The following is a 27,162-nucleotide window of genomic DNA, read 5'->3' as shown; positions in this document are numbered from 1 at the left end:
GTTCTTTAAGATCTTCTGACTCCCACGACAGAGGCCTACTATTTATATAAATGATATCGTCTCTGATATTGTCAGGATCATCTCTATGCGGATGACACTATCGACTACTGTGTTTTTGACTCTGTACAACTAGCCATTCAAAATGTACAACTCTCATTTAATACTTTGCAGGATGCACAATCTTAAACTGGTACTCAAACCAAACAAAGTTCATGCTCTTCTCTAAAGGTACAGTCTGTGATCATTTGCTTATACTGTATCTACTGTGAATGGGTCTATTATTGAGAATTCTTATCAACCGATGGCGATCGGGAATGACGGCATCGTCACTGTCAATCAAATTTCCGTCACGCCTCCAGTTCTCGTCCAATCGACACCATTCCGAGGACTTTTTTCAAGCCAAGAACTGTACCTTTAATATGGTAGTCTCGGATTTCGTGAAGTCCCAGGGACGGCAGCATGGGATTGGTCGGAAAAAAAGACGGGCGTTTAGAGAGACCAATCGAGAGAGACTGCAGCATTTTCCAAATTGTTCCCAGGCAGAGGCAGAGAATGTCCGTTTTGAGGCGATCATGTAAGTACTTTCAGTACAATTCAGTTTAACAATGTTTTCAAATACTGTATTTGCTGTTATTTGTTTATTCATTACTGGGTCATATTCTATATTTCATTTCATCATCCCAGAACAGACTATGTGTGTATCGGTTCGACGCGGGCTAAATATGCCCAGAAATGACGCTTCTAGTCGGCCAGCGGTGATTAGACCAGCTAGCCCCGAGCTAGCTGGGGCCTGCTTGTACCTGGCTCATGGCTAACATTCAGCTAGCACAACCACCAGCCTGGCCCCCACCTTTCCCAGCTCAGGAATGAGGCTTGGAAGAGAGGCAGAGGAAGACTAGGCTCGAGGAAGAGAACGGGGTAAGTTTGAATACAAATGTTTGCGCACACACACATTACATTATTATATAATAAATAATAGTAATACAAAATAAATATAAAAAAATATATATATAAATTATTTTCTATATTTAGTTTCATTCATTCATAACTTTTGAACAATAGATGATATTTCTATTCTGTCGACTGTTCTATATTGCCCACAAGGTTGGCTAAATATCATACACTCTAATTCTTCTTATCCCAAGTAAGGAAAGTGCTTGAAAATTCATTTTTATCTTCAAGTTAAATTTCAACAAGTTCAAGTTCAACTACATATGAAAAATAATAATAATGATGATCATCATACACATATTTTATATCATTGGAAAGCCCTTGTTAGCTTCAAAATGGTACCAAATATGAGGTACTTTGAAATACCCACTAACAAATAATCCATCACAAACCCATGAAGGTCAAGTTCAGGAAGGTTCAGATGTGGGACAATAGGTTAAAAGAATATAAATACCTTGGCATCTGGCTTGATGAGAAATTTACATTTAAATGCCATGTAGATAACCTTGCAAATAATTTGCAACAGAAGGTTGGCTTTTTGTACAGAAACAAAACCTATTTTCCTATACTTAGCAGAAGGAGGGTTGTTGAAGCTATTTTGGTTTTGGATTATAAACACCGTTTATAGACATGCTGCTGCTTCTACTATAAAACCACATAAGGTCCCCAGAGTTTGCACTGAATTAGGAAAATCTGCGTTTAGCTTCTGTGCCCCCGACACACTACTTGAGTATCCATTGGTCTACCTCCTATGCACTGTAATTTTAAGAGCTCTGCTCTGTTGTAATTCAAAACTGAACTTTGTAAAGAAACTCCAAGTTAGGAGCAATGCACTGCTCTGTTGTATGTTACAACTTTATAAAGAAACTCCAGTGTTAAGAGCGATGCACTGCTCCGTTATATTTTTATTTAACTATTTTATCACACTTTTTACTGTCCGTTCTATTTGATTATTTTTAGCCTATTTTTAAACTAAATAAAACGGCACATTTTTACTGTCTATTCTATTTTATTATTTGTATTACTGAATGAAACCGTAAACAGAGAGGCCTATTGGGATGCTAGATCATGTGAAAAACGAAGGTTATCCTATAACCCTAGTTATATGAATACTGGCTGAGCGTCTCGCACTGCCATTATGAGATACCATCTCTCCAGCACCTACTGTGCCCGTGAACATTTTTTACATGCACCTCACTTGCACGTGACCACGCCCCCGTGCGTGCCTCTACAAGACACAGGAAGTGGTCACGTCCACGCCCTTCCAAGTTCGAATTCCATACGTGGAAAACATCCAAGGGACCTCAGGGCGCTGAAATGAGATCAAAAGGGGCAGAGCGGAGGTAAAACCTAACAAAAGGCCCCGGGGAGGACCAGGAGGCCGCAGCGCAGATGTCCTCCACCGAGGCCCCTCCCAACAGGGCAGTGGAGGCCGCCAAACCACGAGTGGAGTGTGCCCTGACGCCCCCGGGGGGAACCTGTTAGGCTTGGGCGGTATGACGGTATTACGGTATACCAGGGTATTTAGAAATCCCGACGGTATTGAAAATCAATACAGTCACCGTCAATACCGTCACCGTCAAAATCACAGATGCGCTTCAGTTTCCATATAGAGTTTTGAGTGTAGTGCACACACGTGCCAGCAGAGGGCGAGACCATTCCTCACTAGTGGAGCGAGTGAACGGTGTTCACGTTTTACGGTAATGTTGCGACAGTGCTGTGAAAATACCGTAAAGCGTTGTGGTTGTTGTGCACTGGTGGAACAAGCAAATAATCTGTCTCTTATTATATGTGAACTAAAGAGTACAAGGTTTACACAACAGCCCCCACCCGCTTTTTATTGTATTTGTACCTGTACTGTCCGCTGTCAGCTGTTTATCTCTCTCTGTGAGCTTGATTAACTAGCGTTAGCTCACGTTAGCTAGCGTTAGCTCCGCGGCTAATTTTAGATTACCCTGAACTAAATCAATGACTAGGTTATAAAGCATTAGAGTAGTTTTCACTGCACATAGAAGTAGCCAAACAGCGGGAGCATTTCGGGAGCATATGACCAAAACCCAGGCAATTTCGAGCCCTTAAGGAATCAAATAGTCTGCCATGGCTAGGCTACATGCTAACGTTATTGTTTGTCATACCGTCATATACCGTATACCGGGGTATTATGTCAGCAAGGTATGACTGTGTGAAAAAAATTATACCGCCCAAGCCTAGAACCTGTCCAGCCAACGTGTAGCAAAGGGCAATGCCCTCGCACAACCAATGTGACAGGCGTCGCTTGGACAGCGCCTTACCCGCGCGAGAGCCACCATAACAAACAAACTAAGGTAAACCTTCAGTTTTACAGGACACAGGTGAAGGCTCCAACTCACTAACGTGAGGAGGAGGGTGAAAAGCCTGAAGCACAATATCCCTGGAGCGATAAGAGCTCCGGATATTCTTTGGCATGAAGACCGGATTAGGACTCAGAGTCGCACTGCTATCGGCCCGAATAGACAGGCACTCAGACCGCACCGAGAGAGCACACAACTCACCCACGCGCTTAGTGGAGGTGATGGCCAAAAGGAACGCGGTCTTAAAAGACAGTTGATCCAACGGCGCCTGCTCAAGAGGCTCAAACGGGGCCTCCGACAACCGTCCTAGGACCAGTTGGAGGTCCCAACTCGGAGACAGAGAACGTTCCACAGGCTTGAGACGCCGTGCGCCAGCCAGGAAACGTCTCACGAGAGGGTGGCTGAACAGCGGTCTGCCCTCAAAGCCCAGATGACAAGAAGATATAGATGCGGCGTACACCTTCACTGTCGAGGCCGACAGCCTATTCAGGATAGACTGGAGGAAGGAAAGAACAGAGTCCAGGAGGCATGACACCGGGTCCAGGCCCCCAACCTCACACCACTCTTGAAACATACGCCACTTCCCTGCGTAAACCGCGGTAGTGGACAGAGCGTGCGCGTTCTGGATGGTGTTAACCACAGTAGGGTTAAGACGCATCCCCTCCAGATTCACCCTTTCAGCAGCCAAACCATCAAAGGCTGCCCCAGAACAGGAGGCAGAAACAGAGTTCCGCATGCCTGAGAGAGGGCCCGCGGTGACCACGGAACAGGCCACGGCGGGGCCACCAAGAGCTGAATCAGGGCCGGGAACCACACAGCTGAGCCCTGGGCCGACGCGACCAGGATCAAAGTCCTGCGTTCCCGACGTACCCGCTCCAACAGCTGAGCCATCAGGTGTATGGGGGGAACGCGTACAGAATCCCGGGCGGCCATGGATACACCGAGAAGGCATCCACTCCCAGAGAGGGGTTGTTCTTCCGACTGACCAAGAACCACAAGGGGCACTGGTGGGACTGTCTGCTCGCAAACAGGTCCACCGAGGCCTCCCCGAATCGGGCCCAGACCTGTCTGACTATGTCTGGACGTAGTCCCCACTGGTCCGGGTGAGGACCGCCCCGCGACATCACATCTGCACCCACATTCTCCCTGCCGGGGATGTGGAGAACCCTCAGGCTGCACAGATTGAGAGACGTCCAGTGTAGATGGGGGGAGCGTCCTGATCAAAACATGCTCGCCCACCACAAGGTGGCCGAGCCGCTTGAGGACCAGAAGGACTGCCTTCAATTCCAACACATTGATATGTAGTGCAGACCAGGCAGTCAGACCGACACGTCCCCCCCATCCCGTGAGGGAGGCGTCGGTGAAGACCGTGACGTGTGATAGCCTGCTGCCCATGGGGACCCCGCTGGTGAGGACCCCAGGCCACCCCCAGTGGTTGAGATCCCCCAGTACAGACATGGGAACCTTCAGCCGCTTCCCCTTGTCTCTCACCGGGTCTATTTTCATACTGAAAAACCACCTCTGTATCCTCCTCATGAAGGAGGCCAAGAGGGACCACAGGTTGAGCAGATGCCATCATACCGAGCAGGCGCATCACGGACAGCGGACAGGAATTTCCTGTGAGGAGGGAAGATCGGGATGTGAAAATACGCATCCTTCAAGTCTATGGAGGTGAACCAGTCTCCCACTCTGACAGCGCTTAACAGGTGTTTGACATTCAACATTCTGAACCTCCTCGCCACAATCAGCCGATTGAACGCAGACCGGTCCAGTATGGGTCTGACACCTCCCGATTTCTTGGGCACCAGAAAACACCGGGAGTAAACGCCAGTCATCGCGTCCTCCCTTGGGACCATGACAACGGCCTGCTTCACCACCAGATAACGAATCTCCTCGGCCAGGGCCGTCATTGCCGAGGACCCCGACAATAGAGTCTGTACCAAACCCGAAAACGGAGCGTGGGGGTGTGCAAACTGCAACACAAGCCCCAACCTTAGCATTCTCTCCATCCACGCCGACATATGGCACTTCCGTAACCATACGTGGTGATAATCCCAAAGCGGCCCTGCAGCCAACTGGTGCTGGTTCGCCAGGAACCGTAGATAGGTGGCCCGGTCCCTCCCGCTGTGCGTTGTCAACCCTGGTCTCGCCAACCGTGCGAGCAGGGTGTCTCGCGGAGCCGGGAAATCACACCCTGACTATACCAACGAGGCATATTGTAGTTCCTCCTTACTCACCATGGCTCTTTGCATGTTTGGGTTAGGGGTGGGAATCACCAGTTTCATCACGATACAATACGATAGCGATTCTTTGGACAACGATATTTGCCGATATCACAAAGTCTGCCACGATACGATTCGATTCAGGTGCCTGCGATCGATATGAGACGATATCATATACCCATTTAACACAATCAGTAACATTTAGAAAATATCATTTGACATTTATATTTTTGAACTCTTCCAGACATTTAAATGAAAAACAATCTATTGTTGTCATGTATACATTTATTATGTATTATATTTTTTATGTTTAAATATGAATATAAATTATCTTTCCAAAGACCAGAGATGGGATGCGAATGTGCACACACACACACACGGAAAGGAAGAATGCCCCCTCCCCACTAATGGAACTCTGCTGTTCTGTCTCTGATCAGGGTTAGCTTAGCTTAGTTAGCGTAAGCAGCTAACATTAGGTTAGGTCTTTAATTAACGCGACGTGGGCATAAAGGAATGGCGAGGATGCAAAGCATGTTAGATGTATTTTACCCATTGTGAGAAAAAAAGCAGGGACTTATTTTGAGTCGCCAAATAGGTGGACTCTGGAGCTATGCTGTAACCAGAGCCTTATAATCTGGCTGTAACGTCTACACACACGGAGCTACTGTAGTTGGGCAGATATGCTCGCCACGGGATTTTCAAAATAAGTATCGATATGAACCGATCTTTTTACGTTGCATCAATCCTATTGGTTTGTTGATAATTACATCGATGTATCGATCTGGATCGATGCATCGTCCCACCCCTATGCTTTTATTGCTTTCTATTATGTACCGTTTACATTTGTACAATGGTAGTTTCTGTAAATGAGGGAAACCTCAGAAGCTTATGATTTTTAAATAAAGGTTGAAATTAAATATCTGCAACCCTGTTAATTGTGCTGTTGCCAGTCTTGGCCCGGGCGCTCTTGACCTCAATGAGAATACATTTTTAAATAAAGGTTGAATTATAAAAAAAATATTTAAGGATGGGTATATGTTTTATAAAGTATGTACATTCAAAAAAGAATTATATAAAACAGCCTATTTGGTGTGTTCTTTATTCTTTTAACTCATTCAGCACCAGAGGGAAAGGAATTCTTGGATCAACGCAAGATTGATACCATATAGCCCTTACCTTGACTAGGATGAACTCCAAAAAGAATATTCCAATTATCTGATCGCCATTCCCATGTATTGATGTCGATCGTGTTGCCAACATAATCCACCAAAGAACATAAACCAGGAGTGCTTGATTCTCCTCAATCCATGCGTTATAAACGCTTGTCCTGACCGACAAGGAAAACTCCGCCCGGACACTTTAGATAGACGCACAGCCCATGACAGAGAGTTTCAAAGGATGCGATCTCAGACTAATTCCCAATGATAACACAGGCTCCCTCGATGGATTATTAATGGAAATATCAAATAAAATAAATAACGACCAAAACCAGAGAAATCTCGGGTCTGGCGCCCAACCGCTGGCGAGTTAACCCGACTTATCTCAGGTTTGGCCTCCATTGTGTTAACACTTTGATCGCCATGGTTAAAATTCATAATTTACCATCCCTCGCCATCTCTATTTGTCTATGGAGAAGTTCCCCTTCTTTGCAGGGCTATAACTTTTTAAATTGTATTGCTAAATTGACATTATCATGGCCCATTCAAGGTCCTATATGTATTGTTCAGGGTGTATCAATGTTATACTTTTTCATTCACATATTCATACTAAAATACGGTCTAAAGTATAAGTATGTTTTTATCGTTTTCTGCAGCTTTCTTCAGAACGTGATTTATAGCCCTAAATGCATTATATGCATGATGAAATACAGTTTGATAGCGATCTGTGCCAGATAAAAAATTTCAACTGCACGTAGTTCTAGAAGTTACTACGCATCATCTGATGATGACCGGATGGGCGGGGGGTCGTTTATAATTCCGTGGGCAGCGTTAGATGATTCATCCAGTGTGGGTCATATGATCATCATAGAAGTTTATATGGAACACGTTAGAATATAACGCTGAAACTCACCGTGGCTTCCTTGCGCCGCTGGCAGATGAGCGTGGAACAGAATCTTTTCTATTATGGGATGGAGAAATGCCCGATCCATTTCCAGGTTGTATAATAGTATATACGTCCAAATCATGTTGTTTTTTCGAGTTATTTGCACCGATCGATGTTCACTGTGTCAAGACGGAGTCTCTCTAACGATAGCGAGTGCCCGGACCACATATGGATGAGCACGTCCGGTCTGACGAGTTGCTTCCTGTTGGCGATCTGCCGATCGGCCACCAGATGGCGCTCTTGAACCGCTAGAGAGTTGAGTGGAGCTTTGCAGTACATCTCAGGGCCCCGGAGGGGAAATATGATTTCGATCACAGATTTTTGAAATATTGATATCAAAGACGAGTTACGGCGTCTTCGGCAGAATGAGCATGGCTAGGAATGACGTCTAAACACGTCATCGGCGATTAAAGTGTTAATCAGGATTTAGCATAGTAGTTTACATTACTGTATATATATCCTGAATTTCTCTTTTCATTGAAGCATCATGGGACATACATTTTTTGTAACATATATTTTTTTTCTTATGTTTTAATGGGACACAGGTCCATTTAGTAGTAATGGGGAATTGGAAATGGCTGGATATTGAAATGGCTGGAAATGACTGATGGGCCATTTCTTTTGGTGATCTTATAGATTTATTTGTGCATTTCATGAGAGGTTTAAATAAAGTTAGATTTATTGGAATATGGAGATTTTCTTCAGATGCATCACAGTATTATGTCACCTTGAAAATTATGGTAATGAAAATCATGGAAAAACATTTATTTCAAGCATCTGTATGAACGCTGAAGATGGATTTACGCTTTAGAGCCTTACCTCCTCCTTCATTCACAGTTCCTTTAAGTCCTGGTGTTTTAATGCAGTCCACCAAGTAGACAAACAGCTCCTTTACTCCCAACTGAGAGACGTGACTGCAAGACGCCATCTCCTTCACTGTACTGGATATCAATGGGGCTGTGGCCTAAAAATACCAGATAAAAAACAGCGACAATAAGAGTCTTGCAATGTACAACGTTCACTCTCCCCAGTCATTGTAGATTGACATATTTGGCTGAGTATTGTTTTTTGATGTTAGACATGTCTTGTCACTGGTACTTGATGAGTGTCACCTTAAAGAGATAGTTCAGAGTTTTGGACATCAAGTGGTATGAAATACTATAGTAGTATAGTTGATGCAGTGCCCTCAGTTTACACACAGTCTCGTGGTCGGAGTTCTGACCTGGCAGAAGTTTTAATCACCCACAGCAGAAAACAGTGTGCCTCATTTTCTATGCTTCAAGACCCAGCATTTAGTGACTACATCACACTGAGACTAGTTCCAACACATCATCTCACCAATGTTCCCTCTAACGTGCGCCTGTGCACACACGGCAAAACGCTCCCACGCACATCTGAAATCTGTCGCGCACAGAAACGTTTGTGTAAAATATGCATGTAGTTCAATTGACTGGCGCGTTGCACCGAATACTACGGTACCCTGTTGCGTGTGACGTTACCCAGAGAAGCCCGCTTTCAGTGCTTTGTGGGCGTCGCTACTGCGCTCACACACACAACAGATGACAAAGATTCTGCTCACAATGCCAAAGCGAAAATGTACATTACAGATGAACTGCAGAGAAAATTCCCAATTTACCGTCCCGGTTGAGACTAATTGGAAGCGGAGTGCAGCGCGTGCAAAGCTTGACCATATGTTTCGGTGTCTAATAAAAGGTGCTGGCGATCTCAAAGCTCACATGGACACAGAAAAACATTACAAATAAAGCTGTGCGAGGCGAGAGTTTGATGGCAAAGTTAACCGAATTGATTGAAGTATGCAGCTATACAGAGAGAGAAAGAAAATAATTTAAAACTATTTTGATGCCTCAAAATTATGTTTTGGTTTGATAAGATGCTTATGATACAATAACTTTTTTTTTTGAACAAATGTTTTTTATTTTTCCTTTTTTAACATGAAACTAGACAAACAATACAGTAACAGTAATAATCAATGATAAATCACAGGACAATGACAGAAATAATAATAACAATAATGACAATCCAGTAATTAAATCAAAATAAATTTAGATTAAAAGTAATAAAATAATAAATACAATACATGTGCTCTTGCTCGCTCTTCCCCGCTCTTCCCCTTCCCTCCCCCCCACCCCCCCTCAGGACCCCCACTTGGACTATACATCCACTATTTCATTTAACATCAGAAAATTACAAGTTTATATGCTTCCCTTTATCTTCTCCACCACAGCTACGCAGACTGCTATGCTGGCTTCATTAACACCTCAAATTCGTGCAGTGGATATCTCTAGATAAATCACATCGAGATAGGTAAGAACCCATACCTTCCGGCACATTTTATCCGGTTGAATCCAGCGTGACGCTATCAACTTTTTGGCAGCCGTAAGACCGGCCAAAATTAGTCTCTTTACATGTACAGAGGTCGATAACTGAGAAACATCATTCAACAACAATACAGAAGGCAGTGTAGGTATGGTCAGAGATAAAAATTCTGATAATTGAGTGGTTACTTTTCCCCAGAAAATCTTAACAGGAGGGCATTCCCAATTCATATGCATATATGTACCAAGAGCACCGTTTGAACACAAGGAGCATCGAGAGTCTTGTCTGAGACCCATTAGGTGCAAACGTCTAGGAGTCAGGTAAGTCCTATGAACAAAATTGAGATTAATCTGTTGGTGATCTGGGTTGCGTGATGATAGCCAAACGTTTGCCCAGACTGCATCCCAATCAAAATCTACTTCCAAGTTTGGGATATCCTTCCTCCAAACCGAGTCTAGGGGAAGGACCTCATATGAGGACGTAAGTAAGTGGCGATAAAAGTCAGAGACAAAGCCTCTCGATGTCTCCTTGTCATAAAATAATTTGTGAAATCTGTGGTTTTCAAGTGGAATATTTAATGGGACTCTGTGAGCTCTCAAAGCTGCTCTTAATTGTAGATAGAAAAAATTAGTGGAACTGGTGAGGTTAAATTTGTTAAATATATCTTGATAACTGCAGAAACCATAGTCATCGAAGATATCCCCCAATGTGTGTATGCCTTTCTTTTCCCATCTAGGAAATCTGATAGGTTGTTGTGCAATAAGGAGTAACTTGTTATTAAATAGGGGAGAATGACTGTGCCATTTATGGTGGTTAGTACACTTTTTCTGTGTGTCACGCCATATCCGGATCACATGTGCAATAAGAGGGCCATATCTCAAGTTGCATTGCTTAATTGATAAGTTGGTATACACTATATCCTGCAGTCTATGTGGTGCCGCTATGTTCTCCTCTAATGGTCTCCAGGATACCGATGCTTGAGAATCAAACCAGGTGATCAGTGGTCTTAAAGAGAACGCCTTAAAGTAATAGTTGAAGTCTGGAAAGGCTAAACCCCCGTCGGCTTTATTTCTCTGTGCAGTGGATCTTTTTATTCGTGGTCGTTTGTTGTTCCAAATAAATGTATATGCAGAGGAGTGTAATTTTTGCCAGTAACCAACAGGGGGGGTAACGGCAACATCGAGCTGAAGAAGTTAACTCTGGGTAAAACATCCATCTTAACTATTGACGCTCTGGCCTGTAATGAGTTTTTTTTATTTTGACCATCTGCCGAAGTCATTTGTGATCCTATCTAGCAATCCGGAATAATTATACTTCACCGTTTGGCTTATAGTGGGGAATATTTCAACTCCAAGACATCTAAAGTGTTCTACCATGGGTATATTTGCTGGGAGGGTGGTAGCCTTCGCAGTCACATTAAGAGGAAGGAAGGCCGATTTTGGCCAGTTTATCTTAAATCCCGATAGATTGCCAAAATCATCTATTACTTTGAGAAGATGAGGTAGGGAGGTGGTAGGGTTTTGCATGAACAATATTACATCGTCTGCATATAAGCTAATGTGATGCTGTGTGCCCTTAATTGAGATCGGCGCTATGGACTGGGATCGTCTTATATACTGTGCTAAATAGTCCGGGACTAAGGACAACCCTGTCTGGACGAGTGCGACACAGGGAAGTGTGGGGAGCAGAATTTACCTGTTAAAATCATGGCCGATGGACAGGGCCGGACTGGGGAAATAATTCATACCGGGAGATATAGCGCGAAATATAGCCCCAATCAGGCCACTTTTTAAGCGGGGGTCTGGGGGTCCCCCACCAGGAAACTTTTTGTTACAAAGACTTAATTTCCTGCATTCTGGTGAATTTTAGTGAATGTGAATCACAAACTAATGAGCCAACAATTGCTTAGTACAATGTACTGTTATGGACCTCAAATAAAACTGTTGTGGCACTAGCAATGCTACTCTCTCCACCTTCAAAAAGAAAAAAGCAAGAGCACAACATATTTTTCTATTTACTATTATAATACAGTTAACCACTCTCCTGTAAGGGCCTTTCTTTTTCTTTGTTTTATCCCTCTCTCCTCCACCCTTTCTTTTTCTTCCACTGTCCATCTTGACATCAACGTTAATTGACTTTCGCTCTACTGTATCTCTCCCGAGTCCCTCACAACCCCCTCCAATGTACAGTAAAAATGACCAAGTATGGTCTTGTCAATATTCCAATGTACAGTGTTGCTTGTACAGTTGTACAGTGTCCCCCACCCACCCCTCCTACCCAACCTCCCCCCCCACCCACCCAACCACCTCCAATGTACAGTACCCCCCCCCACCTACCCAACCTCTTCCAATGTACAGTTTCTACGTCAAATGTATATACTTCTTTTCTGGACTCTTTTCGTATCACAAACAGTACTGTATTTGCAAATCTGGTATGTCATAAATGTATAGATGTAGCAGTACTGTCTATCTGTATGTCATATATGTTACGATGAATAAAAAATGGGGGACCCTGATGTAAACAAGACGAAAGTCTTTCTCTGGTCTGCATCCCCTTAACAATTGTATGCATTGAGCTGTACTGTACTGTACCCATTCTGCAATCTGTTAATAAGGTTTTCAATCAATCAATCAATCAATCAACCTGGCTCATTGCCTGGCTGTTATTCTGCATCTGAGTGCCGTCTGCCATTCCATTCGCCGCCTCCGCTGTCAATCAGTTGTATCGCCTGGTCCCGCCTCCACCAATCACAAGCGGCAACACGGCTCCATTGTGATCCGCGTGAGGGAGAGAGTCAGATAGTTCTCCAACTCTGCCGCAGACAGTGAAATCCTGGTTGTTCCCCACCCACCTAGGTTATCTAACTATCGCGCCGCGCCGCCGCCACAACTAGAAACAATGGCCTGGCAAAAAAAAATTATAATAATAATTTTTTATTTTTTTTATATAATTTTTTATTTTTTTAAATCTGTGCAGGCCAGGCCACCGGGAAAACTCCCGGTGCTCCCGATGGCCAGTCCGGGCCTGCCGATGGATCTGTATATAGTACTTTGATCATATGAATGAACCCATCTCCTAACCCCATCCTTCTAAGTACTTTCCATAAATAAGACCATTCCAACCTGTCAAAGGCCTTCATCGCATCCAAGGATAATACAGCTGTAGGAGGCGCGGCATCCTTGCTGGAATCTATCACATGTAGTAACCGTCTAATATTATCCGTGATCAGGCGGCCTCTTATGAAGCCTGTCTGATCAGGGTGAATTAAAGATGTCATATGCTTTTGGAGTCGGATGGCTAGTACATTAGCGTACAGCTTGAGATCGGTTCCGAGGAGGCTTAAGGGTCTATAAGTACCGCATTCGGTGGGGTCTTTATCTTTCTTAAGTAGGACAGATATGAGTGCCATATTGACATCCCTGGAGAAGTTCCCCTCTTTGACTGAGTGTAGAATCATATCAAGTAATAGGGGTCCAATTACATCCCAACATGAGAGGTACAGTTAATTGCAGGTTGAATTCATTGTTTTTCAAAAGTGTCGAGTTAAAGCGCCATCTTGGGGCTGGGGATGTCATTCTACTGAATGAGCCCTTTAGGAGTAAATAATTGTGGTCCGACAGTGCAATGGGCCCCAATTCAACGTCAAAGCTATCAAATAGTCTAGGGCAGTGGTGCCCAACCAGTCGATCGCGATCGACAGGTAGATCGCGGGCTGATTTAAAGTAGATCTTGATTAATAAAATTTGCTAAATCAACTCTTCCTCTCCTTGTTAACTACAACAAGCAATGCTGTTTGTTATTTAAGATGAGGTCGGACTCGGCACTGACAGATTTGTGTTCATTATGCTGCTTTTATAAAGCCTCAAATGACGGCTTACAATATACAATTTTGGCTGGTAGCTCTCGGGCTAGGTGGTAAATAAAAAAGTAGATCTTGGTTCAAAAAAGGTTGGGCACCCCTGGTCTAGGGGATGCAAAAACATAATCTATTCTAGAAAATGTCCTGTGTCTTGCTGAGAAAAAGGAATACTCTCGCGCCGTTGGATTGAGCCCTTGGACCAGGCCTGTAGTGCCTTAGAGGCCTGTCTCTGGTCATAGGATGTGGTGAGACTAGATTTATCAATCGAGGGATCCCAGATGGCATTAAAATCCGCACCAATTATATATGAATACTCAGGGAGATCTAACATCGCTCTAGTGAGTGAGTCGTAAAAGTTAGCGTCATAAACATTAGGGGCATAAGCCGCTACCAAAGCAATTTTCCTGTTACAGTAATCTATCTTGGCAATAGTTACTAGACCATCTGCATCAGACCATACGTCCAACAATTTAATATTCAACTTCCGTTTCACTACTATAGCTACACCACAGGATTTAGTGACAATGGAGGAGTAGCTTATGTTTTGCTATACTTTATCCGCCAGCTTTACATTGTCAGCCAATAAAAGATGCGTTTCACTTAAAAGAGCCACATCAACCTGTTGTCTTTTCATCCATGTAAACACGCTTTTGCGTTTATTATGTATTTTAAGACCCCCTGTATTCCAAATCAAGATATTTAAATTAGCCATAGTCTAAACCGGTTGCAGTATTCCTGTGTGTAATTTGTCTGGAGTAGCATTTCATAATAGATATATATCCAACTGTTAAGGTCCTGTTGAGATCCGAGCCTGAGCATAACAACAAACTATAAAATAAAAAGACATATAACCCCCTATTCCCACCCCCCTCCCACCCTTTAAAATACTTAACCAGTATCCCCATATCGAGCAAATCACCCATAACTCCCCTATGCAAATTGCCATAGGGTCTAAAACTATCAAATCTACCATTAGTAGATTATTCTCTCAGTGGCTGCTAGCCACTCTCCCGTTAAAAATAAAAATGAGATAGAAAATAAAAGATGCCTCAGAAAGTAGAGTACATTCACTTAAACCTTATAAGAACTTGGCTAAGTTTAACACTTTAATCGCCATGGGTTAAATTCATAATTTACCATCCCTCGCCAGCTCTATTTGTCTATGGAGAAGTTCCCCTTCTTTGCAGGGCTATAACTTTTTAAATTCTATTGCTACATTGCCATTATTATGGCCCATTCAATGTCCTATATGTATTGTTCAGGGTGTAGCAACGTTAAACTTTTTCATTCACATATTCATACTAAAATATGGTCTAAAGTATAAGTATGTTTTTATCATTTTCTGCAGCTTTCTTCAGAACGTGATTTATAGCCCTAAATGCATTATATTGATGATCAAATACAGTTTGGTAGGAATCTGTGCGAGATGAAAAATTTCAACTGGACGTACTTCTAGAATGATCTACGTATGATCCGATGATGACCGGATGGGCGGGGGATCGTTTATAATTCCGTGGGCAGCGTTAGATGATTCATCCAGAGTGGGTCATATGTTCATCATAGCAGTTTATATGGAATACGTTAGAAAATAACGCTGAATCTTACCGTATGTTCCTCGCGCCGTTGGACGATCAGCGTGGAGTAGACCGTTTTCGATTATGGGATGTTGATCCTGATGAACCATTTCCAGGTTGTATAATACTATATACGTCCAAATAACGTTGTTTATTGAGTTAGGGTGAGCGATTGATCATCCAGTGTGTTGAGATGGAGTCCGGCTACCGATCGCGAGTGCCCGGAGCACATATGGATGAGCACTTCCTGTTTGGCGCGCCCCTCCCTCTTGGCCGATCGGCCACCAGATGGCGCTCTCGAACCGTTAGACAGTTGGTGGGAGCTCACCAGCACATCTCAGGGCTCCGGAAAGGAAATATGATTTCGATGACAGATTTTTGAAATATTGACATCAAAAACGAGTAAAGGCGTCTTCGGCAGAATGAGCATGGCTAGGAATGACGTCTTAACTCGTCCCCGGCGATCATAGTGTTAAACACGCAGAAGAAATAGAAAGAAAAGGTATTGGAATTATTGCAAAAGAAAAGAAGGAGGGGTTAAATACGTGTATGCAGTACGTCCACCAGGCCAGGGGAGGGCGATATTCCGCTGTGAAGGCTGTTGTTTCCTCCGATGGTGACCTATGCCGTGTGTGTGATCAACAGAACGCATGTAAAAGTTACAGAATATTCCATTTCATTTAGTAAAAGTGCACATAGTCCATCGTATCAGGAGAGGGCGCTGTGCAACAGCTCGTCTGACATTCTAGCATCTTCTGTACTGTTCCATTATGTCTGGCAGAAGCCTCCAATATGTCAACAACAGCAACAGCAAATGACGAAGCCGACGGTGGAAATCACTATATGTCGAGTGAGTGGCCGGCAGAACGTGCCCGAAACGTCAATGGATCTCGAAGTCCAATACAAACATGTACACACACGGAGAAAACATCAAAATAAGATAAAAAAAGAAGGAAGAAGAGGAAAAAAAAAACGTCATGAACCTCCGGAGGTATTAAGCCAAGTCACGGCTCAACACGATGACTTGCATAAAAATCATAGATCATTTAAACAGAGCTAATGTTAATCTACCCAGCCTTAGTGGACGTTCAATGGATATGAAAATAAAACCGACCAAACCCCCCTTATATCAGATGTATCGAAACATTCAAATAAAGTATCTAGACGATATCCAGCGTCACATAGTTAACCTATTTATAAACAAAGTTATAAAAATGTATATGACGTATATGATATACATGTATATGATGTATATGATGTATCTTTATCATCAATTACTAACGGCCTCGTATGAAACCCTCCATCTAGACTCAGTCTGGAGGAGGGATATACCAGACCTGGAGACAGACTTTGACTGGCAAGAGGCCTGGGCAAATGTACGACTTGCATCAAGGAACCCGGACCATCAACAAATCAATCTTAACTATATTCACAGGACATACTTAACTCCTATAAGACTGAACAAAATGGGTCTTAAACAAGACTCCAAATGCTCCCTATGTACAAATGGGGATGAAGGGACATTTATGCACATGTACTGGGACTGCCCACCAGTTAAGATATTTTGGAAAGAAGTGACCCAGCAATTAGCAAATCTCTTAACTCTGGATATACCTGTACACCCCTCTGTATTACTGCTGAATGATGTCTTTGAGAATGCAGTACCTCCACAGCTAAAGAGATTGGTTTTATCCGGTATCAGTGGCTAAAAAGCTGATAGCATCACGATGGTTTCAACCGGAAAAAATGTGTCGGAAGGTCTGGACTCTTACATATCTCGATGTGATTTATCAAGAAATATCTACAGCAAGAATTTTGGGTCTCAATGAATCCAAAATGACATTGTGGTTAGAAGTGGAGAATAAAAGCTAGCATATAATGGTAGTGTCTGGTTAGGAACAAGTTATAATGGTTGGATTATCCAATGGGGGGTCCGGGAGGGGGGGGTTCGAGCTGGAGCATATGTATGTAGGTTTTTAGATAACAGGTATTAGGGGTATATCCTGTATAAGACATTTGACTAAATGGTAATTTCATTGGATATGCACTGTGAATTAATGCTTGTATATCTTATCGTGTGTTGTCATGTTTGTTTATATGTCTGTTTAAAAAATAATAAAAAAATAAAATATAAAAATGTATATGACGCCGTTTGGCGTTTAAGCCATAACGAAGTGCTAACTGCACGAAAACAATATACTGTAGCCTATGACGTGATGTCCTCTTGGCTCTTCAAGTAGGTTTTAGCTTCCTCAGGCGAGGAAACATGCCTCCTCAATCCATCTTTGGTGACTATGATCAGCTTCGCAGGGTACTGGAGGGACGGTCTGAAACCTCGATTGTAGAGTAAGGGCATGACTGTCTTGTAACGGGAACGCTGCTCCACAACTTCGGGGCAGTAATCTTCATAGAAGTAGACTGTGTGCCCTCCGTATGCCAGTTTACCACTTCTCTTCCGTGCCTCTCGAACAATTCTTTCTTTTATTCCAATTTGACGTAAGCTAGCAATAACCACTCTAGGCTTGGAGTTATTTACAGCTTTAGCACCAATTCTGTAACACTGATCCACTTCGGGTGTCGTAGTGAGGATCTCCGGTCCCAGAATTTCAACCAGTACTTTTGCAAACAAGATATTGGGTTAGTCACAACTCAGGGATTCATCCAGTCCTATTATGCGAATGTTAGGTCGGCGGAGTCGGTATTCAAAGTCGGCTATATTAGCCATTAGCTTATCGTTGATTCCTTCTATATCCACGCATCTAGCAGTGCAAGTACTCAAGCCGGTTTCCATTTCGTCTAGACGATCGGTCTGTACACCAACCGTTTCCCGAAGCTTATCGATTTTGGATTCGATAGATTCTTTGCTAGAGGTAACCTGGTTGGTTAGGGAGCGTAAACCTTCCGTTATGGTGCTCTCTATTATCGTTATGGTGCGTTCGAGCTTAAGATGGGTTTGCGTTAGCTCTTCGATTAGCTTAGTAATGTAATCCGTATCGGTTGAAGCGGCATCTCTCTTTGGCTCGCTTGCTTTCTTCGGTGCCATTGTGGTTATTTCAGTCAATATAGTTAGTTGGAAACCTAAGGTGATATATACGTACAGGTTTAACCGAATTGGGGGTATAAAAAGAGGCTTTTAGAGGCAAAATATAAAAAACGGGAGAAGCAGCTTTACAGAGTGCGACCTACATACTCAACCCGGAACCGGAAGTCCATGATGTCATCATGTTGTGTTATGATGGCATCATGTTGTGTTATGATCATGATACAATCATTCTAAGAATTATGTGTGTAATAAATTTGTTTTGTACATAATTGCAAGTTATGCCAATGTAAACAAAACCGAAACTGCATAGTGCACTTTTAAATGAGTATATTTGTGAGGTTGTACATTATATCATATTACATTATATAATCAAATTATAATTAATTTGTATATTATATTGAACTATATTTGCAGTATATACTATTATATTATGGTACTATATTATATTGTATATATCATGTACTATATATCTCATTATATGTGCTGTATACACTATTATGTACTATATACTATTATATACTGCAGGACATATACTATACTGTAATGTGTACTATATGTGTGTACTGTAATGTGTACTATATGTGTGTACTATGTATGTATGTAAATAAAAATAAAAAAATTAAACGTAAGTCTTCAGGGGTAGGGCCGGACAAGCCTAGTGCTTCTCCCTAGCCCTTTTCGGACAATTGGACAATGCCGCAATAGCAGCTGGTAAAACGTTGGCAATTTATGGAATGACCGTTGTTATGTATCCAAAGCCTGAAAGAAAAAATAACTGAACTGAGGTTACTGTACGTTACATTACATTGAAAAGATACAAAGATATATTTTTTAAATCTGGATTTTCTAATACAGAAGAGGTATTATTTAGAACATTGCTTCATATTTGTCTTGTTATTTATTTTGTCCAGTAAGACTTGAAAATATATATTATTTTGTCATAGGTTGATTGTTATTTTCTTCAAGTAAATGACAATAAATACCCTTTTCTATAAACCAAACAAATTCATCTCCGCTGTTTTCTTACGGAAAAGCGCAATCAACCAAGGCTGTGGATTCCACATTAGTTATAGATATTATTTTGTTATATAAAATAATATAAACAATAATTTTATATCGATACAGAGGAGGCATACTTTAAATATATAAAAATGATAAGGCATCTTTGAGTAAACTTCGAGTATCATTAAGTATCTTTTAAAAAAAAGTCACAATATGGTCACCCGCATGCTAATTCACTTAAAAACAAAAGTTAGTGACATGACTCACACCGCCGCCGCCAACCCAGCCAAAGTAAGGACTTTGCTCTGTATCATCAATCAATGGTCAAATAAATATTTGATTAAGGAATATAATATGCCTTTTTGTATTATTTCTGTGTATCAGCTAAATGTATAGATTTCAACTAACCGGTTAATCGGCAGGTGACGTATGTTGCTCAGTACTAGTTGCTTATGTCTACTCAGGAGGTTTGAGTGTTTGCTCAGACCGAAAACATTTTTTAGGGAACATTGCATGTCACTCTGAAGCAGAGGACATGTTTTCTGCTGTGGATGATTAAAACCTTTGCCTGCAGGTTATTGTGTGGAATAACGTTTTTGTCTCATGACCTCATTTGCTGCCTGTCTGAAGCTTCCCGGTTCATTCAGAACCAGGCCAGAACTATGACCACGGTACTCTGAGTTAAGCTAATGGCATCGCATCAACTATACTACTAGTACTAGCAAGTATTTCATACCACTTACTGTCCAAAAATCCAAACTATCCCTTTAACTCACAAGTCAGACAAGTGTTTGGCCATGCCAAGTTTCCCCACATGCCAAATAGGGTATTATGCTGCTTGGAGTTTAATCAAATCACATGCTCTCTTGGTGTCAGATTTGAGCATTGGGGAAACCCCACCCAATCCTGTTACCCTATTTTAGCCTGGCATGGCTAATACTATACTATCAATACTAGGGATGTGCATGACTGACAAATCATTTTCGAATAGTCTGCTGTTCTTAACTCATTCAGCGCCAGGGGTCGCTGTTTACCTAACCGTTTAAATGCCATCACCTTTTAACATGGGGATACGTGGCTGTGTTTGCAGGCCTAAAGCTATATTATATATTATAGCTATGGATCTAATAATAGTCGATTGTCATTGAGTTTCTTCCGGTCAAGATGCAAAAAACAGATAATTTTTCCATCCATACATTTCCGTTTTATACCGTCGTGAATATGAGTGTAGTTTCAGGGCGGTCTGGTGTAATTTCCAAAATGCTTCGTAATGGTGTATTCTAGTAAAAGCGTTATCTTTTCTTCCCTGGACTAGCTACTGTTTTCAAATCAAATTTAGATTATCGGTATTATGTTTCATCATGGATGCATGAAAGGGGGGGGGGGGACCTCCGTGCTTTGATCGCTACCAACAACACGCCACACACACACGTGCTCCCGATCGCATGAAGGAATTTTTGGATCAACACAATATTGATACCATTTAGCCCTTACCTTGTCCAGGATCTGTCCCGAAAAGAATATTCCAATTATCTGATCGCCATTCCAAGTACTGATTGCGATCGTGTTTCCAACGTAATCCAGCAATTAACATGAACCCGGGGGGCCCGACCCTCGTTGATGCATGCGTTATAAGCGCTTGCCCTGCCCGAGTAGTTAGACCATGCCCACTGGCCGCAGATCGGCCCAGACACCAAGCCACAGTTTCAAATGGAGTGCAATAGCGGCCGCAAGGCGGCAGTATTGGACTTTTGCGATCTCAGACCCATCCCCAGTGATAACACACAGCTGCCTGCATGTTTATGAATGGAAATATCGAATAAAAGAAATAACGATCATAATAACGAGTATACTCGTTGTTGGCGTCAAACGATTGGAGGGCTATAACGAGTACACTCATCATTGGCAATTAAAGAGTTAAGACCGAATATTCGAAAATTCTGTTATTCTTTTTAATAGAATGGATCATTAAAATCAAAGGGTATAGCACATAAATAGGCACTTCAGAATCTGAAGTTCAGAACGTTGATCAGCTCAGCTGACCGACAATAAATCAAAATGACACCATTCACCATCACAGCCTATAATAACAAGGCTGGCTAGGATCATTAGCTTGCACACCGCTATTTTATAGTTTACGTGCGGAGTGGGTGTGTGGCGTGAATTCTGAGGGTAACGGTTAGAGTAGTGTGGGGTATGCGGTGGACGTCGTTGCAATGTATTGGGGCGGAACAGAGTATTTTAGGGTGATAGTTAGTACATTGTCGTGGGATACACCGCTTGCTCTGGCTAACTGTGTTAGTTCCATTCTTATAATGCATATGATCCAGTGGCGGCAGGTTGCCCCCTGGTGGAATATAATAATCTATGCACTGGGCCCGGGCGGTTACTGCATTAGAAGAAGGTGCGCGGACTGATGACGACATTTGGTGGTCGGAAATCACCCATAATCACAAGAAACATTCATTCAGACAGTACAGTTGGATCTAACAAAATGGATTTATATGAACACATTCATGGAGAATTCAAGCCGGGACCACAAAGCTTCTCAAAGGGTTGGCTCGACACGCAACGGCTCTCCAACTCGTCTCGTAGTGACGTCTTCGTTCTACCGCAGCAAAAAAGTCTATCTATTAATAGCCCGCCAGTGCCGGGCATAAGAAGTTAATTAAACTTGACAGAAATGATTATTTCATGTATATCGACGATAATTATCGATATCGAGTGATATGAAAATGATTATTATTTTATCGTGATAACGTTTTTGGCCATATCGCCCAGCCCTACGCTCCGCGCTTGTGCACGATTTTAAGTATTTGCATATAGAACTGCCGATAATTAACCATATACAGTAATGAAACACCCCCATGAAATGTGGAAAAGTGGACTAAACCGAGCGAACGCGTGGGAGAAATACGCGACAGGCTGACAGACATGTACACGCTACGGTGATGTCGGATATGATATCTATTAACTTAAAGACCATTGCTGCCTGGGCAGCGCAAACACTAATAAAGACCATTAACTAGGGATGCCCCGATCACGTTTTTTGCCACCGATACCGATCGTCTTGAGCCATATCGGCCGATACCGATCCGATACCGATAATTTTTGATTGATTAAAAAAAATTATCACCAACCCCGGAGCTGTGAGCTGGATTCGCCTGTTCGAATCCAGCTCACAGCTCCGGGGTTGTCACCAGCTTGGCTGGCCGTTCACATTAATACAATTGGCTGTATTAGAGGGTGGGAGAAGCTGGCGGGGTGGGTCCGGGTCGTTGTAAACAGCGACTCCTACAGTTCGGTCGGGGTGCCTGCTAAGCGCGGATAGGACCTGAGGGGGATAGTGTGATCCTCCCATACGCTACGCCCTCTCAATGAGAATCCGCGCTGCCAGGTGAAAAGAAGCGGTGATTGGCTGGACGTGTGTCGGAGGAAGCACGTGGTAGCCTCCACTCTCCCAGATGATCCGACTGTGGGGGGTAAGTGCGCAGCGACCAGGAAGGGATTGGGAATTGGCATACGACTAACATTGGGATGGGAGAAAATCGGAGGAAAATGGAGGGGGAAAAAGATCAATAAAAAAAAAATATATATATATATATATATATTATATAATTATACTTGTACTTGTAGTCAGCGTTTCCGTTAGCCGGTAATTACCGGTATTTGACCGGCAAAATCTGTTTAAGTCCGACATATTTAATCTCTCCGGTCTTAATGTCCGGTGAAAATAATAAGCACAATTTGATTATTTGAATTGTATTAAAATAGGCTAAAATTAAATAGCCTATGCGATGAACGAAACAATCATTACATTTGTTTCATCGTTGCTTCTAATAATGACAACGACGTTGTCAGCGAGAGCTTAGTGCTGGGTGTGCGAACTTTTGTGAAGCTGCAGAGCCGGAGCAGCAGCAGCACAGTGCAGTACTCCAGCAGTACTCCAATTCAGCCATTGGCAATTCAATGTTGGGTGGGGGGCGCTGCTGTGCGGTCCCCAGAAAAGAGCCAATAACAGCTGAATCTGCTGCTCTGCATCGACAAATAAGTCATTGGGAGGTGGAGAGAGAGAGAGTCGTCACGCAAACCCACGATAATGTTGCCGTCTCTCTGCCAAATTTCTCAGTTCTTCGCTTGATATAATTAATACAAATGTCCAATATAACGGAATTCGTTAGCTCATAAAAATGTGATTATAACAGACTGTTTATTAATGTAACTGAGGGGTACAATTCCCTGACTGTATTAATAAGTATGGTATCATTAAACCACTACCGTCTTATGTACATTACTACTGGCCATACAGTACACAGGTATATGATATGAACACCTCCACAATGACACGGTTCCACACAAATCTTGGTTAGAATAATATTTATTAGCAGCAATGATCGTAGATTACATTACTTTACTTAGAGTCGCGCTTGTAAGGCGAAGAATGTGCGTGAGTAAGTCAAGAGCGTAAGTCCATTAGAATAGTACGCAGGAGATAATAAATACCACCTGTATCTTAGGAATTATATCTATGGTACAGGGCAGCGGGAGATACTAGTAGGGTCCCTCCGGTTGTAGGCCAGCAGGGGGAGGAAATGTTCGAATGCAAACTCTGGATCAACGGGGAATCAATAAGCTCCAGCTACGGGAGTCGGTACATTACTCCCTTGATCGGCAGACGAAAGCAGCAGCTGTAATCCAAGTATGCGTGCAGCATAGGTGAAAGCCGGCCAGCCTCTCCTAGAGACGGGCTCGAGTGATGTTCCTCACGGGTAAATCCCACACAGCAGCGGGTGTAGATGATTCTCCTCCGCTCCAACAGCCACAGGACCAAAGCAATAATCCAGCTGGAAAAGGCTCTGCATTCACCGGTGTAGATTCTCCGGTGCGCGGTACTTCACATTAACTAGGTCGAACTTGACGTTATTCCACTAAGCTCTGACACTTTACTATCCTATTCGCACGCGGTTATAAGTGCTCTATTTAGATGCACGGTTGCTCACTTCACTTGGTCGTTGACTCGTGATGAAGGCGTTTACGTTTGAGGGTAACGCGTTTCTAGGTTAACTTGACTTTGTGCTGCTGTATCCACCTGCGACGTATTTATACGTACGGTGAATAATCTAGTACCAGCCTTATTTCTGTCTCGTATTCTTGCGCAGAGCCGGGCATGTTCAGACAAGCCTTGGCGGTGACTTTGAACTAGACATTGGGGGTATGGCTGTGGCGCCTAGTGGATCGCTTCCAATAGGAGAACGAAATATTATGGTCTGTACTAGGTAAAAGGGATATTCCGTGTATATGTACAAAGAATACACAAGGGATATCAGACGATATACAAATATTATGCAATATATATCAAGTAGTAAATATATATATTCGGTTTAATCTGATCCTTCGTAACAGCCGCCTCCTAATTAGTCCCACCTAATTAGATAAGCAGAGACAGATTAACCGCACTGTCCACTACTCAATGTCCGTTGTGAGGGTAGGGCAGTTCACAAAGTCGGGGGGTCATGGTCGTCATCGAGAGAGTCGGGGAGCCTTGGCAACTCTATTAGCCTCGCCACGGGCTGGGTGTATGTCCGCCCCTGGACGAGCACTTCTGCCGCTCTGACCTTTCCGTCGGCACCAGTGATCACTTTGCTTACGCGGCCGGCCGGCCACGCAGCTCGGGGTAGTGACTGGTCTATGATCACGACGACTGTGTCCACTTTTAAGTTGTCCCCGTCCTTGACCCGCTTCTGATGGGCTGGAAGGGATGGTAGGGGGGTTAGGAGGAAGCGGGCCTGAGACTGCGTTGATATGTGCTTGGCTGCGCCTCCACCTCCTCCGTCTGGTTCTCTTGTTTGCTCTGTACCCCGTCTGAGGAGGGGCCGGTTCCGGCCGCCCCATCAAGGAGTCGCTTGGGGTGCTGGGTTCGAGGTCAGCTACGTCTGGAGCGCAGCTGAGGGGGGTGGAGTTCCGAACTCCCTCTTGTGCCCACGGTTCTCTCACAGGCCTCTCGCTTAATGTCAATAGCCTCTCAACGGGCTGTACGAGAGAGTGGCCGGTGTCGCTCACCTTTGTGTGTAGGCAGCGTGCAGACGTGGGTTGACTGTCAAGTCCGTAGAGGGGGCCCTGGAGCGTCCACCCCAGTCGGGTCTGAACCGCGACTGGGCATCCTTTGGGTCCGATGTGGGCCGCCTCAATTGGGAGAATGAGGTCCGCGTGGTCGGAGCCGATGAGCAGGGTCGGTGTGGCGCCGTCGATAAGCGGTATAGGTAGTTGACGTAGGTGCACATACTTCGCCATCAGCTGTGGGATGGGGTAGGTGTACTGGGACAGGCCTATGTCGTGGCTGGTGAAGACGTTGGTTATACTATACTGCTTCTCGGGCTGGTCCACCGCTGCTATCTTGAAGGAGACCTTCTCACCTTTTATGGTCTTCTGGTCCCTTCTGATGGTGCGTATTGTCATGGTACCTTTGGCACCCCGCAGGCCCAACTGGGCTGCGGCGGAAGCAAGGAGGAGAGTCTTTTCAGACCCATCGTCCAGGACGGCGTAAGTGTCCAGGACCTTGTCCTCGTAGCTCAGGAGCACTCTGACCACTTTGATGAGCACTCGGGGGGTCCCGCTATGCTGGTCAATGTGGAGCACTCCTGTTGGTCGGTTGCTTTGGATCGTCTGGGGTGGTGCCGACTCGCGGTCGTCCGAGTAGCACCGTGACTCCCAGTGTCTGCTGTAGCAGTCGGGACAGTAGGGAGCGGTCTGGTGGATCTTTGGTACTGGTGCCACCGCCTCGGCCTGGTACATTACCGTGACGGGCCCACTTTGTTGTCCTGGCGGACGCCTGTTGATGTCATGCAGGACCTCCAAGTGGGCGCCGCCGCACCTGCTACACTTTTTCTTCAAGCGGCACTCAGCTGCCATGTGGCTGCGCGCGCAGTGGAAGCAGCGGCGGTGGTCCTTGATCCACTGACTCACCTCATCCGTGGTCAGCTTCCCGAAAGTGTTGCATTGATACAGCCGATGTTCTCCTTCACAGTACTGGCATTCAATCTTCCACTCCTCTTTCGTCGAGGGGGTGTTGTGGTTCTTGTGCTGCGGTACTGATTCGGCTTGGTGCATAACGGTCACCGACCGGCGGTTATCATTTAATCCCCGAGGTCCTGGTCTTGGGCTTGGTCCACTCCATACGAACGTGTCCAGTCGTAGGCTGCTGACCTCCCTGGCGAGGAAATCAGACAAGTCTAGGAGGGATGCCTCTGGACCGTTGGGGTCGCGGTGGTCTCTCTGCCGCCGAAAACGCTCTTGTCGGGCGGGAGGGAGCTTCTCTAATATCCTCTCTACATTAGAGTTAGCGTACAGTTCGTATATCCCTTTTTCCTTTTGGGACCCCAGCATCCCTACCAGGGACTGTACCTTGATAGAGAGGTCATCCAATGCTCTGTTGTCTCTGGCTGGGGGGAGACGGTCGATGTCTCTTATCTCTTGTATCACGTAGTCCCATATGCGTCCATAAAGTTGGTTGAGGGCTACTAGAGCCGCGGTGTATGGGGTAGTAGAGTTGGAATATGCCAGCGCTATATTGTGCGCTCTGGGCACCTTCAGGTGCTTGAGTAGGATAGCATACTTGTACGTTTCATCCGGTACATCGGACATCATTGTCTCTAAGCACATTCGTAGCTCTGTGTACTGTGCTCTGTTCTCGTGTGTGAAGTCCGGGAACGTCGGTGTGCCAAGGTACGATGCCATGGATGGC

The 27,162-nt window shown here is 44.0% G+C and overlaps 1 protein-coding gene across 1 annotated transcript in view; it reads right to left on the bottom strand.

Annotated features, from left to right (window-relative positions):
- The window catches only part of LOC311244884 (uncharacterized protein), a gene marked incomplete at its 3' end in the record, with an annotated part of 90,692 nt that overhangs the window by 47,079 nt on the left and 16,451 nt on the right, over positions 1–27,162 (bottom strand). Inside the window, exon 6 of the mRNA XM_084334571.1 lies at positions 8,426–8,570. Coding sequence (XP_084190697.1) covers positions 8,426–8,570 — 145 coding nt within the window. The remainder of the gene's footprint in view (positions 1–8,425; positions 8,571–27,162) is intronic.

Source organism: Notolepis coatsorum (genome assembly GCF_963971535.1).
Source record: "Notolepis coatsorum genome assembly, chromosome: 1".
Classification (NCBI taxonomy): domain Eukaryota; kingdom Metazoa; phylum Chordata; class Actinopteri; order Aulopiformes; family Paralepididae; genus Notolepis; species Notolepis coatsorum.
The sequence above is the reverse complement of the archived record's forward strand: the minus strand, read 5'-3'. Positions and strand labels throughout refer to the sequence as shown.